At 32.8% G+C, this 19,978-nt stretch overlaps 1 protein-coding gene and 2 long non-coding RNA genes across 5 annotated transcripts; 1 reads left to right on the top strand and 2 right to left on the bottom strand.

Annotated features, from left to right (window-relative positions):
- Window positions 1-799: 799 nt before the first annotated feature.
- LOC122198309 (uncharacterized) lies at window positions 800-1,893 on the top strand. The gene is made up of 2 exons (XR_006192819.1): window positions 800-934; window positions 1,104-1,893. It is a non-coding gene; the product is annotated as an uncharacterized LOC122198309 (long non-coding RNA).
- A 2,054-nt stretch (window positions 1,894-3,947) lies between these two features.
- Window positions 3,948-5,619, bottom strand: LOC111877184 (gallate 1-beta-glucosyltransferase 84A23). Its single transcript, XM_023873711.3, has one exon. It carries the CDS (start codon window positions 5,495-5,497, stop codon window positions 4,085-4,087), a length of 1,413 nt encoding a protein of 470 aa, XP_023729479.1. The 5' UTR covers window positions 5,498-5,619; the 3' UTR covers window positions 3,948-4,084.
- Window positions 5,620-7,943: 2,324 nt separating this feature from the next.
- LOC111877182 (uncharacterized) lies at window positions 7,944-10,551 on the bottom strand. Of its 3 annotated transcripts, none has more exons than XR_002845313.3 (4): window positions 9,728-10,551; window positions 9,472-9,575; window positions 9,195-9,272; window positions 7,944-8,342 (listed from the first exon to the last, which is right to left on the bottom strand). It is a non-coding gene; the product is annotated as an uncharacterized LOC111877182 (long non-coding RNA). The 3 variants fall into 3 exon arrangements; XR_002845312.3 differs by having other exon boundaries at window positions 9,472-10,089; window positions 10,321-10,551; XR_002845311.3 differs by having other exon boundaries at window positions 9,472-10,551.
- Between the last annotated feature and the right edge of the window lie 9,427 nt (window positions 10,552-19,978).

Below are 19,978 nucleotides of genomic sequence, written 5' to 3'. Positions count from 1 at the left end.
ATTGTTTTTAGAATGATTTAGGTCAAAGGTTGATTATTAAATCTTGTAAAATATGTGTAGGGCTGCTTTTGATTAAATAATCCAAAAGAGGGGCTGCTTTTGACCCATTGACAAAATTTAGGTTGGGAAGGGAACTGATTTGATTAGTTAATACAAGTGAGGGGTTGATTTTTGGCCATTTGATAAACATGAGGGGCTGATATTGATAAGTAATTCAAACAAATGGGAAAAGGATCGGCTTCTTCCTTTTTTGCTAATCAGACGAGCGAGAATGAGAGGCTGTTTGGCTTAGCTTTCGGGGCAAAAATCCTTTTACAAAAAGAACTGTTTGTAAAAATTGTTTTTTAAAATGTGTTTAGATTAGCTTTTAAAAGAAAAAAAATCAAAAATTAAAATATTTGGTTTAACTTTTACATATAAAATGACTAAAATGACATGATTTAACTTTTAGATAAAATTATAAATGTAATTTAATGTTTTAGCTGATGAAAAATTAAGAAAAATCATGATTCCTTGACTTTTCAAAAAGCTTGAATTTACTTTTAAAGTCGATTAAAAAGTAATTTTCATTTTAACCATGACTTTTTTTTAAAGTTGATTAAAAATTTCATTTTAATCATCACTTCTTCTAAAAGATAAAAGTCAAAATTGTAATCGCCCAACTCCGACGCCCTTCTGCAGTTCTTCTTTTATAGCCGACAACATACAAACCAATGAAGTGCAACAACAGTCGCCGATCGAGGCGAGCATCATCAGTACTCGATGTGACTGAGGAAGCAAGAAGAACGGCATCAAGAGAAGATGTAGGGCTGATGGGCAGTGATGAACCGTGAAAAGCACCACCGGTGCTCAATCCGGTCGAAGAAGAAGAAGTGAGGAACGAACAGGGGCCGCAAAAACTGCTCCTTCTGCCGACATCAACCACACAAGGAAGGTGGGTGTTTGGTTGTGTTTGACGGAAACAAGTGGAGAGGAGGAGGAAGAGGGCTGCCATGGCCGACAGCTTCACAGGCTTCTTCTTCTTTTTCTTTTTATTTTGGCTATAAATCAATGGAGCTTGATCACCAGGTTTAGATGGGTGACTGGGTTTGATTATTTGACAGGGAAAGAAAGAGAATTCAGTGGGTGTTTGGGACCTGTTTTTCTCATCAAAACAAAAAAGGAAAGAGAGATGGGGGTCGTTGGAGGCAGGAGCGAGCTGTGAGGGTGGCGATTGGAGGTCTCTTGGCTCCACCAGTTTCCTTTTCTGGTTCGATCATTGAAACTCAAAGAACAGGGGACTGATCGATGGTGGTACCTCAGCAAGTGGAGGGCTGTTTTGGTTGATATTCTACAGGAGAAGATAGAAGGAATAACAGAAGGAGGGTGCTGCTGCTTAGCTCACTGGAGAAACCACAAGAAAACCACCTCCAATGGAGGTGTTCTTGGCTGTGCATCGAAACAGAAAGAAGGGAGAGAAAGAGTGAGTTTGTGAATGATTGTGTGACTTTCCTATGCGATCACAACAGATATTTAGAAGTTCTTGAGATATTGGAAGTATTTGGAAATCTCTGAAGGATTGTGGAGGTACAACACTAAATTGCCCATGTGTGAGAGCGTGTATGTGCAACAGTGCAAGACTTGGGAGACTGAAGATTGCTAGTAAAGTTTGTGCATTAATACATACATGGGTATTTATATAAATTAAATGCATTTAATCATAGATGTATTTTAATATTTAAAATACACAACCAAAATACATTTGGTTTTTATATATAAAAAGTATATATATAACATTCACGTATTTTTATTTTGGTTTTATAAAAATACAAGGTGTATACATATTAGGTATTTATAAAATTTTGTCACAATCGTTTGTACAAACACAAGTTCTATAATAGTGTTATTATTTTCCCCTCATCTTTATTAAAATCAACCAAATTTAGTTACTTAAGAAGCTTCATACATGTTTGGTGATTGTGTCAATTTTTCGGACTTCCAAAAAAAAATATGTACATGGTTAGAGATTCTGATACTCGAAATCATGTTTAAACGATAATTAGAGTTTCATGTTCTAATGAGTACAATTTGATAGTTTTCCACGAACCCGGTTTCCCTTTAGGATGAAATATTTTGAAATGGAATTGAATGTTAAATATAAATCTTAGCTCAAAATGGATTAGTTCACAATCAATTAAGTATAATTCAACTTCACTTTATTATTTAAAATGTTGGATTATCGTAAAATAGTTCTGATTATCGTAACGTCCACGGCGATTGACCGACAATTGTTAACCAATTTTACCAATTGTTACATCAACTGTTGCCGATGACGCCCTGAATAGCCGAGCATTCTTTTGCGACGCTATTGCCGACGAAGTTGGAAGCCTAGAGCTGAATCTTGCACGATGTCGTCGCCTGTGACTGCAAGGATTGATGAGTTCGCGGTCACCGCCGCTTCTTCCTTCCCCGGTGATGTTGGGAGCAATCGGGACGACCATCGGGGCTAACGAATGGACCTGGTTCGCAGTTGCGTGGTCATGAGCGATCAGAAATCCTCGAGTAAGAGCATATGATATCTCTCTATCTCATCTCCTTCGCTCTTCTAGTGGATTGATGTCACGAACGACGCTGTCCAATAAATATTGACGATGCCTCTTTTTTGACTGATGAAGAACCCACCAGAAGTCTTCACAAAGGTATCGTTCTTAGTTGCTTTAAATTTTATCACATTCTGATTAATTAGGGCTATACTTCAACCCAAACCGATTGTTAGTATAGTTAAATTAGGTGTTTTTATCGTTCTCTCTGTTGTAAGAACTATATTTTTTCCAATACTACTTTGTGATTCATGTTAAATATTGTATCAGAATACCTAATGTGAATTGGTCGTCTAATGTGATTGATTTACTGTAAATCAATGAAGTTTAATCGATAGGTTTAGATGAGTTTTTGGGTTTGATTGGTTGAACACAAATCATGGTTGTTTTGGTTGCTTATTTGACTGATGAATGCTTCAACTGAATTGAAAGTTGTTTTCATGCACACCAAGTGCTCGCTAAAATGCTTCAACTGAATGGTATTGATTAATATATAGCATTCTATCAGAAAAGAATGTTTTTTATGGTAATTATGAACATATTATGTTAGAATCCCCCGAATTAATATAATTATTGGTAAATGAATTCCAATTCTATTAGAATGGAATCACGAATTCCAATTATGTTGGAATGGAGTATGAATATTTTCTCACTAATTTATTCATTGTATTTTCTACAGAAGCTGATGCTTGAAGAACGGATCACGACATTTGAACGACGCCTCTTAACAACATTATTCTTTTAGAATGTATTAGTGTTTTTGTTAGATTTTGATGTTTTGTTTTTCTAGATTTGAATTTTTTTAGCTTTATTCTTTAAAAATAAATGTAATTCTTAGCAATTGTTACATGTATTCTATAAGAATTAATGTAATTTTTGTTTTAATTCTTCAATTGATGGTTCGAGAATTTTGTTATTTTACAAGAAATTTTGTTATTTTTGAACATACTCAAACATATTCTGTCAGAATGTCCGAACTAAAAACCCCATAATTTGTAAGATTGGATTTTTAAAATTAATAGAATCTTTGATCCCTTAAAATATGCAAATTTTCTTTATTAAATCTATGTTAACTGACTAAAATACCCTTCTAGTTAAATTAGATGGTATTTTTCAATTATATTCAATTAAATAATATGTATTAATTACTTTCATAAAATAAGTAAAATGATTGGCTCACATTTATACATACAATAACACAATATTATTTTGAATAGAAAAACCTAAGTATATATATATATATATATATATATATATATATATATATATATATATATATATATATATATATATATATATATATAACAACTTGTATTGAGATTTAAGAGACATAGTCTTAAACATTTTTTTTTTTTGAAAGGGCAAACGAATTAAATGGAGACCTACTTTGTAGTTAATCAGTCGTCTAGGTTCGAGTTTCTTTATGGACACAAAAAATTCCCAACATTGTCTTAAACATTTAACAATTATATTTGTAGTTAATGCTTTCATCTAATCAAATCGCTTTATAACCTCCTAATTTCATCAATAAACTTTTGAAGATTCCGGTCAGATTTTCCACCTTCCGCCACCGCTTCCATTGCCGCTTTCTTCCACTTCAACGCATTATCCTTCATCTCTCCAGCCTTTACACCACAAGAAGCCTCCCTTAAGCACTCCTCCACCTCCTTCCTCCCAATAACCTTCTTCTCAGCCTCACCCCCCCTAGACATCCTAATCCCAACCTTCCATTCATCAACCAAGTACTTGGCATTCGTCACCTGATCCCCATACTGTGGGAACGCCACTACTGGAACACCGGTTGACAACGCCTCCAATGTCGAGTTCCACCCACAGTGAGTCACAAAACAAGACACCGCCTTGTGGGACAAAACCTGAGCTTGTGGACTCCAGTCGACAACCATTCCCCTCCCACATGCCGCCTCCAAGAACTCCTCCGGCAACCTGCTCCTCATGACCCACAAGAACGACATACCAGAATTTAGAACACCGTAAGCCATCTCAGTCAACTGTTCCTGGTTCAAGATGACATGACTTCCAAACGCTATGTAAACTACAGATGAAGTATCCTGCGAGTCGAGCCACCCCTTACAGTCATCGGCTTTTATCATGTCCCCGGTGATATTCGCGGCTGTTTCAACTTCGAGTAATGGGCTTTTGAACAACGGACCCACTGCTCGGATTAATGGGCATACTTGATCAGACACGTAGTTGATCAGGTCATCCTCAAGTTCTTCATATGTTTCAATTAATACACAAGTAGTCTTTGACAAGTTCTTGAACTGCTCTACAATAATTTTTCCAACGGATGGATATTGCGTTGAAGGGTGTAAAAATGTCGGAATCTCATCAGACTTCAAGACTGGCATGTTAGGCAAATGGACGTCGTTGTCTGGTTGTTCTCCACTTGGAAAAGGAACTGATGAATTCGCGTAATGATAATACGATGAAAAGCAAGCACAAGACTGTACCCAAAGCATAGCAGAAGGTATGTTAAGCTCTTCTGCTAAGTCAGAAACCCAAGGCACAAAAGGGTTGTTGATGACGCAAGAAACCGGTCGGTTGTCTTGATCTTTTAGGCGATTGAGAATCGTAATGACTGATTTCTTGCCATAAGTGTCAAGCATAGAAAAGTAAGCCCCATAGTCATGAATTTCCTTATCGCTGTCATCTGAATATCCATCATTAAAGAACTCAAAGCGGATCATTCCCCCACAGCTGCCTACTGGAGTGAGATCACTGGAGACAGCAGCACCGGCTTTCTTCATTTTCCTTCCGGTGGATTTGGTGGTAGAGAAGGTGACGAGAAGGTTACCCTTTGAAGCTAAGAGCTTGCCGAGTCTCAGGAGTGGATTGACATGGCCTTGTGCTGGGAACGATATTAGAAACACGTGCGTAAGGGTTTTGCTAGAAGCCATTGATGATTAGAAGGTGTTAGTGTGAGAGAGTACGAAAGTGTGGTTTTATCGAGTTATAGGGAGAAAAGGTTTATAGCGAAAATTGGATTACTACTTTATTCATATAATTATTGAACGAAAACGAAAGGTCATGAAAATATACGAATTCAGCAGCCATACGAGAGAAAGAACATGGAAGACAAAGGTACGTATTGAAAGAAGACCAGTGGGGTATGTGGGAACCCTAAGTTGAAAATCATTTGGAAACCTATAATTTTGAGATTTCAGTTTCTATTATTTTTGTCGATGGCTGCTTTGTGATTGTGGAACCTACTGAAAATACATGGGAACGTAGAGGAACCACTCATTTAATATGTGCCTATTTTGATGGATAATACGAGAACTGTGATAGTGTGATGGCCGTGATAGTCAAAAGTTTTGACCGGTGCTTCACACATTTAGTTAACCAATTAAGCTAACACGCTACAAAATTTATTCAGTGAGTTTCATAATACGACATCAAATTTACTACAAAATTAAATGCATTAATTTTTACTTAAACCAATTAAATGAACGGATTCGTTCGGGGGCTGTTTGATGCACCTTCTGATTGGGTCCAAAGCCTCGACTCGGTCAGAATTCTTGAGTCAGTGTGTTTGATTTGTTGCTGCAACCTTGGACTTGGTCTAAAATGCTGATTGGGTCCCTATTTTTGTGCTGATTCTGTCCAAAGGAAAAACATGGGTGACCGGGGGAATGAAGAAAAATATACGCTTTGGCTTTGCCCTCTACTAGCAATGCTCCTTCACTTCTCCTTTGACGATACATATTCTCCGTTCTTCATTCCTGCCTGCGATGGATGAAGGATACCTATTTTACCCTTCATAATTTGGTTTTATAACCATCAAAATCGAATCCTATCTCCCAGAAAACTAAATTCGATCCTATTGATTTCTCCAATCGATTTCATCATCTCCAAGCCAAGGTTTGCGATATTAAGATCAAAATCCCTGTAAATAGCTTTTTTTTTTTTAAATTGTCTTTATTTGTATCAAAGCTCTTGCAATTAAGTCGTATCATTGATCGTTTATTTGAAGTTTTTACAAACAATATTTGCAATTGGTTGAATTGGATGATGAAGTAGTTGGCTGTACACACACTCACACACCGATGTTTCAATTGGGGTTGCTATGGTTAAATACATGTTTTTTGCTTTACATATTGATTTTACAATTGGTGTTGCTGTGTTGTAGAATTTACAGCAGAATATGAACAAAACTGTAGACACAAAGTATTCTTCTCATGATGATGACGTGATGCTGTTCTTGTGACTGCCCTTGGTGTGGTCTGTTTTTTTTTTTTTTTTTTTTTTTTTTATTACCATTTTAGCGCTGATGATGATGTGTTGCTTGTTTTGTGGCTTCCCTTGTTAATTTTTTATAAAGTAAATTACTGGTCCCTTGTATGTTTCGTTTTTAACATTATTTTTGCATTGGACCGTCCCTATGGTATTCATTGGTTTTGGTTTTGGTCCCTAACAAGGTTAAAATGACTATATTACCCTTTTTTCAAAAAATTATATTTATTTATATTCGTTAATATTTATTTATTTCTTTTATTCTTTTAAAATAAACAATAATACAACCCCTTTAAGCTAACGTACAACTTTAGACATATACCCTAATTATGAGTCATTGACCACGACCTACACGTCTTCTTTCTCTTTTCTCACGCCAAAAGATGGAAAGAAGGGGAAGTGGCGGTGGACAAAGTTAAGGGGTGTTTGGCTTAGCTTTTGAGAAGCCAAAAGATCTTTTAGAAAAAGATAGAAGCCAAAAAATGTTTGGCAAAACAATTTTAAAACCTACTTTTGGATTTTTTATAGAAGAAAAATCAACTTTTTGGAAAAGTCAGAAAAACCTGACTTTTTGCAACTTTTCCAAAAAGATCTTTTGGCTCTCAAAAAGCTAAGCCAAACACCCCCTTAGTGCTGGTGGTGGTGGTGTTGATCTTTGATGGTGGAGATGGTGTTGATCTTTGATGAAATAGGTGGTGGTTCCGATGAGGATACATAAGGTGGCAGTGGAGTTATGACAATTGTGGTGACTGGTTGGTTTAGCGGAGGTGTCGGTGGTAGTTAGCAAACTGGGAATGATGAGTGTATTAAAGAAACTAGGTTATAACCGTGGAAACCATGGTAGGTATGTTTAAAATTATTATATAGAAAACAAATATAAAAAAATAAAATAATTGTATATTTTGAAAATGTTATTAGGATATGATTTTTTATTTTCAAAATTTCAATTGAAGTTAATTTGTTACAAAAACAAAGCAAATCATAGAAAAATATCATAGAAAAATATCACGTGTCAAAAATGCAACCTAGAAAAATGACATGTAACACTTATAGGTTAAAGGATAGACTATGTTAAAACCTGTGTGATACATGAATTGACAACTTAAAATAGAAAAAATAATACACAATAAATTACTTGCTAGAATTTGGTGATTTCTTCAAACTACGATGTTACAAATAGAAGAAATAAAAGTATAATGCTATAATAAACAAAACAATATAAATATGTTGCTATTCCTAGTCAACTGTCAGTTCTCTGGACTGCACTTGCCACTTCCCAGTTTAAAAATATTTAGATAATTTGCTTCTTATTATGGTTGAAGTTCAAGAACCATCAAGATAAAGTAAATTTATGGACAAGGGTAAAATCATAAATACAAAACAACAGCAAGGTCCCACAAAATGCTTAAAGTTTACCGGTCTACATCTTCTGAGTAGTAAAATCCTCCAGTGACTCGAATCCTTTGTTGTTGGTCTCCTCAAAAAGCATTTGAAAGTATTCACCAAAACCTACCATGTGTTTTATAAAGTTACACCACAAAGCTTCATAAAACAACAAACTAAAAATCTTGGATTAAACTAAATGTTGATGTTGATTCTTTTTTTCAAATTATATTTTCAAAACACGGGTTCATTGACAACATCCCAACAACGGGTCCATTAATTATTTGACCAGTGATGCAACCAACCCTTACAAATTGGATCACAATCTATGTCTTTGCTAAAGATAGGCAACAATTTTGGGAAAATACCGGCAATAGTAAAAAAAATGGAGGGTTTTTTCAAAATATAAACACAAAAATAGACATTTTTGGATATAGACATGCATTCTGCGGAGGTAGCACCGCAGAATGGATCTTGAGTTTTTTTTATTTTTTTTATTTTTTTTTAATTTTTATTTTTTGTCCAAATCGATTCTTCGGGGTTTATATTAATTCCCCAACTAATTATTTTCAAGTAAAGATTATAATAGTATGATAATCTTTTCTTAAAAATAATTAGTTGGGGGAATGAATCTAAACCCCGAAGAATCGATATGAAAAAAAAAAAAAACAAAAAAGATTCATTCTTCAGAGCTACCTCCGCGGAATGAGTTCATTCCTCGGAGGTAGCTCGGCGGAATGCATCTATTAATTTCGACCCAAAATGTAAACTTCTCAAAGTATAATGTCCTAACAAAATGCATACTGCAAAATTATACTTAGAAAATTCTAAAAAGTTATAGTAATGCATATAATTGTAAATAAAATTTGATCATTTCAGTAAACTTCTCAAGGGATAATGTCCAGAAAAAAGAACTTTAAAAGTACATGTTTATGTACTTTATATATATAAACTAAAGGTTTACGTTCTAGGAATTACCTGTATCTTTTTCCATTTGAGTAGGCTATTGAACAAATAGCACTAATCTTGACAAGTTCAAGATGATTCTTCCAACGACTGGCAACACCATGCAAGAAAACATTATATACTTCAGACTGCTCGTGATATCAAGGTTGATTATTTGAATATTCTATCTTTATTACACAAAATGTCATTCATTATAGGAAGTTGATTTAATATTGATGGATGAATTCAGAACGACATTAGTAGTTCTAAAATACAAATATTAGAAGTTTATAATTATTAAAATACTCACTAATTTATCACTCCAACTAAGAACTAATTTTCACAAAATTTCTTCATGGTCCTTATACATCTTGTAAACACCATGGGGTTATAGCTCCCAGATCGCAATCTCATCTAAACAAAACAGACACAAAATTATACATTTTGACTTTTTATAGTCAAATAATCAATGTTTTGACAGTTTTGGCAAATTGGGAAAATAAATTACTGATTAAAATTGTATTAGAAATTTTTTAAAGAAAAAAAGGGTTTGAAATGTAAGATACCAAGTGTCCTCGTGATTGTACATTGTACATCTAACAGCTGACCAACAACACAATGACCTCTTAAATGCAAGCTCTGTTATGGTGAAATAAAAAATTTGAAAAAAACTTATATAAAAAAATATGGAAAACAACATAGATAACGTCCAAAAAACCCATTAAGGCATTTCAACCGCTACACGGAGTGCAGAGTGGATAACAAAACTTACGATGGAGATTGTTGACTCTTTCATAAGTAATTGATACTTCAGAAAAAAAAAAAAAAAAAAAGGGTAAACACATACAAACCAGGAGATGATAAATCGTAAATGTGAAGTGGTTGTTTGGTTTTAGCTTCAAGCTTCATGGCAAAGTGTGTTTAACACCTGAAATTAAAAGGTTTAATAGGTTAGGTTTGCATCAGTTCTATATAATACCTGTAACCAGATCTTCTTCCTGTTTTAATTGAAAAATAGAGAAATGGAATTGTGATGCAGTTTGATGGCGGTGGTTCGGTTTTAATTTCCCTCAATTTTCATTATTTATAGGGTTATTGAGAGCAATAAAAGAGATGAAAAGATGCTCCAAATAGAGAGATGATGGATGAAAGCCACAACCGATGGTCTGACTCGTCACCAAAGGTGAAGGCACTGGAAGACGGTGGTAGTGATGATGACGGCTAGGGTTTGTTGAGAGAGAACGGATGAGTTGAATGTTGAATATGATATTGCAAATAAAACAGGATCGTGAAAGAGTATAAATGGAATTTTGAGTACTTTCTCTGATTTTTTGGGTAGAATCAGAATAAAGAGGAGCTATGCTGATTTTAAGGGATACGGTGAATTAAAATGAAGAAGGTGCATTAAAACAGAGTCAAAATGGGGCGGGAAAACAAATTATACGATAACTAAAACATGACACGTGTAAGTATAAGGTCTATAAAGATGCCATGTGGCAGCTTAGAGAGTCTTAGATAGATAGATAGATTTTCTTTAAGAGATTAGTAATAAATCAATAATAAGCAAATGAAAAAATAAATAAATAAGGGTAATATCGTCTTTTCACGTCTGTTAGGGACCAAAACCGAAACAAATGAATATCACAGGGACGGTCCGAATACAAAAAAAAAATGTTAGGGATGGAACACGTAATTTTGACCAAACCATAGGGACGATTTCGGTAATTTAACTCTTTTTTATATTTATCTCAACCTCACTTGTATTAAAACATATAACATGAACATAAATAAGTGATTTTTCACCTGGTTGAATCGTTACTATTATTGTTTTTTTTTTCTTTGTCTTTATATTTTGTTTATGCTCTTGTAATAGTTGAAGTTTTGAAACATATATCCAAATGTTTATTGGAATAATAATTGCCCCATCAAATTAAAAAAAAAGCTGGTAGTCTTTAATTAGTGTTAACTGTATTAGGTTTGGATTGTTCGGAAATTAAATCATGGATGTTAAAATTCCCAAGATTCCATTAAGAAAGTTGTCTTTGTTGTATTAGCTTCTTTGCTTTTGTCTCTTCTTATTTTGGATATGACTTTTTGGTTCTTACTATGCCTTAGGTAAAAATTGTAATGTTATAAATTAAATGATAAATTATAATGGAATTATTATGAAAAAATATTGTCTGAAGGTAATATAGTCAATTTGCATAGTTAGTTAGATATAAAATCAAACAACTAGTTACAACCTAATTAGATTCTAACCCAGTCACTTATAATCAATTGATTAGCAATTCATCATCAAAATTGCTTGAAGTCCAACTAATATTTTCACAACAAAATCATAAAACCATAAATCTTATGGATATAAGTATATAACAATCTTATACAAGAATCTAAAACAAAATTAGGTAATTAAACTAGTCCCCGCATCAACCATGTTATAATCAAAATGACTTGCAAACACAAAAATAGGAAGTTCTGTCAAAATACATAAACTCAACCCAAAAAAAACACTCTTGTATTATATGAATAATTTTTAATACAATTACAAACCAGAAAAAACTCACTCTAACTTGTACATCTCAAAAGTTACAAACTTCAAGTTTCTACAAGAATATCACAAGAACGTAAAGAGAACATAAACGGAAAAATTAGGTTTGTGAAGAAAAGAAGAACCCATTAATCAAAACCCAAGCTAACATGATGACACAAACATATAGTTGAACAATTTTCACATATAGTCCTTATATTATTCATTCTGACTTCGATAACCTTGCTCTTTCTCCATATTTGCTCTAGTACCCTCTAGGTTTAAGATGCATGCAAGACACAAATAGTTACAAGCATAAAACTTCATACAACCAACGAATTTGGAGTAATTACCGGTTGCTCCTTAATCTTTATTCAACTTTAATACAACTACATTCCGCACCAAACTTACAAAGTTAGAAAACCAAATTTATTAATATCAAGTTAATGATTTGCAATTGTTAAGAAATAATTATATTTCTCAACAAGTTCTTGATAAAATATGTCTACTAGATGTCAAAAAGTGAATCTTTTATTTTTTATAGAATATGAAAATAATGATTAAATACTAAAAAAAGTTTATGAAAAACTGTACTCATAACTATGCTGAACAACTTGAATCAAGTTTAAAGTCATGTGTTCTTTTAACATTTTTTTTTCTTTCTTATTCTTTTAATCATCCAAGAAACTTTTGTCAAATTTTCCCGTCGGTGTCTTCAAGTCCAAGCTTCCGATTTCAAATTAATCCTTGCATCCTGAAATCCTAAAAATCAAACCATAAATGCCGAAGTAAATTGTGCCACAAAAATATGTGTACAATGCAAGATTATTCTATGATCATGACATCATGTATATATACAAATTAGAAAATGATTTTAAATGGTATATACATGTGATAAATAAATACATAAAGACCAACGTAACAAATATCGTAATCTTAAATTGGTCGCCAAGGAAAGAACATGAAAAAGATAAATCCGTTTAGATGAAAAATAATCGAATAAAACTAGAAAAATGTCAACAATTGCCTCTAAACTGTCAAAGTACATGCTAGTATTGTAATATGACAAATACCAACTGTACACCAAATGCAAGATAGTCCAAACATATTGAAAATGAATATCAAACATAGAACCAAATAAGGGTGTAAACTCCTTGGGGGAGTGGTAAATCAATCCTATGTTGGATTTATTGTAATGTTCCTAGCTTCTCGCTAGGCGTTTTCTCTATAAAGTCTTGTTGTTCAAAAGAGAAAACATGAAAGGTTTACATGGGATAACATGAAAGGTTTACATGAGATATAGAGTAAAGTACACTGTGGTTTGGGGTAAATTTTCATTTCAACTCTATATATATTTTTTCACTTGGACCATCTATATAGTTTGTTTTGTTTCGGTTTTGAACTTGGACCTACTTAAAATTACTATATTACAATTGTAGATATATATTTTTTAATTTTTATTATTTGTTTGTTTTTTATTGGAACCCACAAATCTTACCTTCCTCCTTAATATAAAAAGATAGGTGACACCTCAGCTCATTCATCTCTCGGAAGTGGGAACCACCCAGGTCACACACGACAATGAAATCAAATTAATTAAACCAAAATCTCAAAGAAAACTTAATGAAAAAACCTACGAAATAAAATCTAAAAATACAAATATGCAAATCAAATCTAAAACAATCCTAGAAAAATCCCAAAGAAACATGAATTTAAGGTAGGTTGCTTAAAGGTTCTAAATCCATAAAAACAAGTAGAGAAATCAAATATCCTTTTAATTTTTTCTTACTATTCATCATTCTACCCACTTAAAATCAAATGTCATATTTAACTAAATTAATAAATATTTAAGATATTTGTTGCAATTTAAAATAGATAAAAGAATAATTAAGAAGAATAATAAAAAGTTATTTAAAATTTCAAAACAAAAAAAGTGACATGAAATAAAAACAGAAACCACACACACAAATCCTACATATAAGTTCGAAAAAAAAAAACAGTAGTCAAATAGGCCATGATTTCGGTCTCCATTTTAATCAAACTAATCTCCTCCAAAATTTCTAGAGTTTTTACCAAATAAGTGTTTTATAAAAAAAATATTTCATATATATGTTTTTATCAAATATTTCATATATATATATATATATATATATATATATATATATATATATATATATATATATATATATATATATATATATATATATATATATATATATTCATTTGAGATCATGTTAATTTTGTGATACTGTGAGACATAATCTTAAAAGAATTTTAAAATGCAAAATAAAAGGAAAAATTCGAATTTTTTTTAATTATTATTTTTGTCATTTTCTTTACCTAAAAAAAATTACCGTTTTTTTTTTTGAAAATACGTGAAATATTCTAATAGAATATTACACTGTAAATATTTCAATATGATTTTTAAAATGTTAGAATGTTCTACCATTCTAGTAGATTTGTCAGATATGTAAAATATTCTAATATTCTACTAGAATATTTCACAGATATTCCAAAAAAAACGATAATTATTTTTTTTATTTTTTTGGAATAAAGAATTGACAAAGTAATATCTTTAAAAAAATTTTGAAATTTTTTAATTATTTTGCATTTTAAAAGTGTTTTTTTATCTATAAAATGAGTGGTTAGGATTACGTCTCCCCGTCTTACAAAGTATAGTGGTCTCACATGAACGTATATATATATATATATATATATATATATATATATATATATATATATATATATATATATATATATGTCTAGGTTATAATGTGGATGAACAACTATTGTGCGGAAGTGTGGACACTGTTATTCTATGAAAATTACTAAGAGAATAGGTGATGGGTTTTGGTCCTAAGAACATCCTATGTGCTCATACAAACCATAATGCTTGGATCTAGGTTTCTCTATTGTACATGCAAGTTATCCAAGACTATAAACCCTAATTCTAGCATTCAAATAATCATATTAACATGAGAATAGGTTTATAATGTTACCTTGATTGTTATGTAGCAATAACAATCTCAAATCTCCTTGTATTGACTTTGGAAGGCTTAGAGTCACAAGTGTCACTCCTCTAATGGTTCACAAACACCATAAGCAAGAGGATGAAAAGGAGAGAGGATGGAGGCTACTAAAACGCGTGTGAAACCCTAGCAAGAAGCTTAGCCATGTTTTTGGTCCTTAAGGGATCTATATATAGTTAGGCTATTAGGGTTATCTAACAAAGAAACCCTAATTTGGTTACTTAAGCCCTAAGCAACCCATGGACTCCTTTAATCAAGCCCTTGGACAATTTCCTTATGGGTTTCCCATTAGAATTCATTCACCCGTTAATTTAAGACAATCCATGGCCCAAATTGCAATTATCTTATAATTACAATTCCAGTCCCTTAAGTTTAATTAATCTCTTTTAGTCACAAAACTAATTACCAATTAATTATTGACTAATATTAATTAAACAATATGATTTCTCCTTTAATATATTATTCCCATAATATATTAATAAATCATATTTAATCCTTTCTCTCCATAATTCATCCTATCAAGTTGCTTTGGTGAAGGCAACCCAAAAGGACCATGCACCATCAGGTCAAGTACATACCAAAATAGTTATGGACTTAGACACTAATCCAACAATAGGTTGTTTGTTAACGTGAATACGTTCAACCTTACACAAGTATCGTAATTTTCATGTATTCTCACTAATTCTTATTCATTTTTGTTCCCACACATCGTTTTTTTACTCATTTTTATTCTTACAGAATACGACTCGGTAAACATTCTGACAACACTTCTGACAGAATGAGAATAATAATAACAAAAAAATCTATAATAACCTTATAGACAATTTAGTTAGTCAGAATGTGTGATAATGACAATAATTATGTACGGTTGTGATGAGTTTTGGTCATAAGACATCCTATGTGCTCATACAAACCTTAATGCTTGGATCTAGGTTTCTCTATTGTACATGCTTTGAATCCAAGACTATAAACCCTAATTCTAGCATATGGAAATCAATATAAACATATAATTAGGTTTATGATATTACCTTGATTGTTATGTAGCAATAACAATCCCAATTCCTCCTTTGAATTGACTTTGGAAGGCTTAGAGTCACAAGTGTCACTCCTCTAATGGCGCACAAACACCATAAGCAAGAGGATGAAGAGGAGAGAGGATGGAGGCTGCCCAAAACGTGTGAAAACCCTAGAAGGTTGCTTGTCCACGTTTTTGAGCCTTAAGGGTTCTTTATATAGTGAGGCTATTAGGGTTATCTAACAAGGAAACCCTAATTTGGTTGCTTAAGCCCTAAGCAACCCATAGACTCCTTTAATCAAGCCCATGGACGATTTCCTTATGGGTTTCCCCGTAGAATTCGTCCACCTCTTGATTCAAGGCAATCCATGGCCCAAATTGCAATTATCCTATAATTACAATTCTAGTCCCTTAAGTTTAATTAATCTCTTTTAGTCACAAAACTAATTACTATTATTGACTAATATTAATTAAACAAAATGATTTCTCCTTTAATATATTATTCTCATAATATATTAATAAATCATATTTAATCCTTTCTCTCCATAAATCATCCTATCAAGTTGCTTTGGTGAAGGCAACCTAAAAGGACCATGCACCATCGGGTCAAGTACATACCAAAATAGTTATGGACTTAGACACTAATCCAACAGTCTCCCACTTGGATAAGTCTAACAACTATTCTGCGTATGACTTCAAATCCTGATCTGCAATCGTAGCTTTCCAAAGCCGCTGTCAACTCTGATCATATCAAATACGCGTGTCCTTAGATAAGGGATCATATATTCCTCCATTCTAGATATCATATGAGACATGATTCCAAATCATTCTCTTTGTACTACTTCTCGATTTCTGATTTATGACGACAGACTAATTGAACAAATCAAATTAGCCCTAGCCCGGCCGAGCATTTACGTTTGTCATCACTAAACCATCGAGGGGCCCAAAGATATTGCTTTTATCCTACCTTGGATAAAAGGAATAGATAAACTTTGATACAATGCTTGCTTGCACTTACTCACCGGATCACACACAACAATATGTTTTATAGCACCAAGTTACTAGTGCGTTTACATATTATCAATGTGCAACCAATTTGCAAGATACAACTCACACATCTCGGTTTCAAGAATATAAGATGTTATCGTCTCACTAATCACTCGTGATACAATTTCATGGGGTGATCCAAGTGAGCGTGGGTTTAATCCAATGCTCAAATCATATTCATAAGCACTCATGAACGTTGCAGCAAACATTTGCTTATGTCTAATGCTCTTTAGACAATCCACACACCAATTCACGACAGTGTCTTCATTCATATCTACTTCCAACATATGAATGACTGTGGCCCGTTCGAATAATTCGATGATTCTTAATAAACTCAATTATTCTGGAAGTCAAAACATGCATATGTGAAACACAAGAATAATACTAATCCCATATGTCCTCAAACCTTTGAGTATAAATAAAACTCCATTTATTTATCACCATATCGATTACTCATTATTTGTCGTTTCGGTTAATCAACTTCTTACTTGAATTTCAACACTTGTCCCATGCTCCTAGCATGCACACAATGTTTACCTATGGTTCTCACTTTGTGAAATAGATCACATTGAACACATTTCCAATCTTTCTCATTTCACAACTCCAAATCCTTTTTCATAAGTGAAAGAATATCAAATTCTTGCCACTTATAGAATATGCTAGATTCTAACATTCTATGCAACGATCCATTCGTAATGTCACTGCACCAAAGTCACAAAGACTATTGTCAATGATATTACAAAGTCCTCTATCAGAGATTGTTACAAGACAATTCCATAGACGTGATGTATCTCACTCAAAGTACATTCCTTTGAACATCCTTTTGCATAAAAGTTTCTAATCTAGACATAGATTTTCAATATTCAATTCCCAATATGGACACGCTTCCATATTTTCCATATGACAACTCATTCTTAATAGAATCTTATCTATTCGTAATGATGTCGATATGGTCCATCCAATACCATGCTTCCAACTAATCACAAGCGACCAATCCTCGTCAAACTTTGGATTGTCCTTTGATAGTTGTTTAATTATTTTAGTCAAATCCAATTCTAGTCCCTTTTCCTTCTAAATGCGCTCGACATTTGGAAAATTTTAGAATGGTCAAACATTAAAGCATTTTCAATCGATCCTATACCCGAAGCGTATGGGACACGACGCATAATGTTTTATTTGCTATGTTCTCAAAATTCGAATTGTGAAGAGGGATGCCGTAATCATAATCGAAATTTTAAGAACACACTTTGTACCTTTGACTAAATTTTATTAACATTTCTCAACCTAAACGTTTAGATTTGAAATGAAGCATAATATTCTCTCCCTTAATTATAGCAAAACAACTCTTCAACTATTGCGACTTTGCAAAGTATGACTCTTGTTTTCTATAATTAATATTGATAACCTTGCAATACTTTCCTTAATAATCATACAATCATAACTTTTATGCTCCCACTATCTTGATGATTATTATAAAACATAACACTTATGCTCCCACTAGCTTCGACATGCATTCATAAACATCTTAACAATGCTTATTGAATTTCTTAAGTTCATGTTTCTAATATTTAGTGCTTTGATAATCTTTTATCAAGGTTTCTTGAACTTATACACATTTGCCTTTGATAGTTCATATGTGTGTCTAAACAATTAAGATTAATTGCCAAACCTCACATTTCAAATTATGGAAAGGGATGCCGTAACCATAATTGAATTCGAGAATGCAATTTTACAATCACTATCTTCTTAAAATCGGTCTTAGTGAAAGCATTTCCTCACAATCATTTTCATGAAGGAGGAAATCTTATGACACTTAGATTTAAGCGGTGTATGTGTTCCTATCCATGTGAATTTGTCAAAACCAAAGTTTACGACAAATTCAAACTCTTATGGATCGAACTTTCTTGATCTCGATTTCTTGCCTTTATGGTAGCATAGCTGCCCACCATGTCTTCCAAGTAGTTAAGCAGCTCACCCTTTCCTATCAATGTACCTTTCATTGATTAAGGTGCTTTGCCTTTTATGCGTTCAAAATGAGAACTCATAGAACTCACCTGCATAATTAACTCGATTGGATTGGCACAGAATCAAAATAATGTCAACACGATAGGTTGTAAACCTCAACTCGTGTGCTAGTGATGATCGATAAGGTTTATTTGATTTGTTCTTGAAACCTTTCAAGACCATTAAGACTCCAACTGACTCCTTGACATATAAAATTCTCTTGTCAAAAACCATTTCTTGACAAACAAATATTCAAGAGTTAGTGTAGCTTTTATCAAAACACTTCATAAATTGGTCCTAGTTGGTCTTTGTCTTATCCAAGACATCACAACTTTCCACATTTAATGAAGGTTACAAACCTTCTTAATACCTTTCACTCAATGTCACAATCTTAACTTTAAGACTTGTTATTGGAACGAAGTATGATTGACTTATTGATTTAACCATTTCTTCAATTCTTGATTCCTCTTCTTAGACATACAATTGTACTAAGACTCACTTAGAGGATCAATTGAGATATGGTTCTTAATCATTAAGACTTATCATAAAGCATAAAAGGTACTCTCCCATCTTCTTAGAATGGAGAAACTTTTATCTTTCTGCCTACTTGATTCTTCTTATTCGTTCTGCTATTGATCTAAACCCTTTAATCAATTCAGAATTACACTTAATCTTGTAAGTATAATCATATTTACTAAACCTTTAGTAAATCATGACGAATATCTTTGTTACTCTTATAGTGAACTTGATCAACACACAACTTTGTGTATTCGATCTCCAAGTCCTTTACTTGACACTTTGTCAATGAATTAGTCTAAATTTCCAAATATGAAATTTCTCATACATCGTGCAACCAAGTTGCATGATTCGAAATTTCTGTCCAATTGAAGCTTGGGCGATGAGAAACTCTCCCTATTTGGTAAATTCTCGACTTTTCCATAAACACCATAAATAAGAATCATATCCATTTGTTGTAGAAATATGCAAACACCAATTTTCATAACGATTTCATTGCAAGGAAATAAATAAATAAATAAGTCAAACGAAAATTTATTTTATTTATAAAAGCAGCGGAAAACATTTGTCCTTACAATGCAAAATCCATTGAAAACTATGTATTTCAAAAGAAAATTTCTAACAACTCTATCATAACTATCTAAGCTCAAAATCTAATCTTCAAGTCCATGCGATCAAG

This window comes from Lactuca sativa, chromosome 5 (genome assembly GCF_002870075.4).
Source record: "Lactuca sativa cultivar Salinas chromosome 5, Lsat_Salinas_v11, whole genome shotgun sequence".
Taxonomy (NCBI): Eukaryota; Viridiplantae; Streptophyta; class Magnoliopsida; order Asterales; family Asteraceae; genus Lactuca; species Lactuca sativa.
Note: the sequence above shows the minus strand (reverse complement) of the source record. Positions and strands in the feature narration are given on the sequence as shown.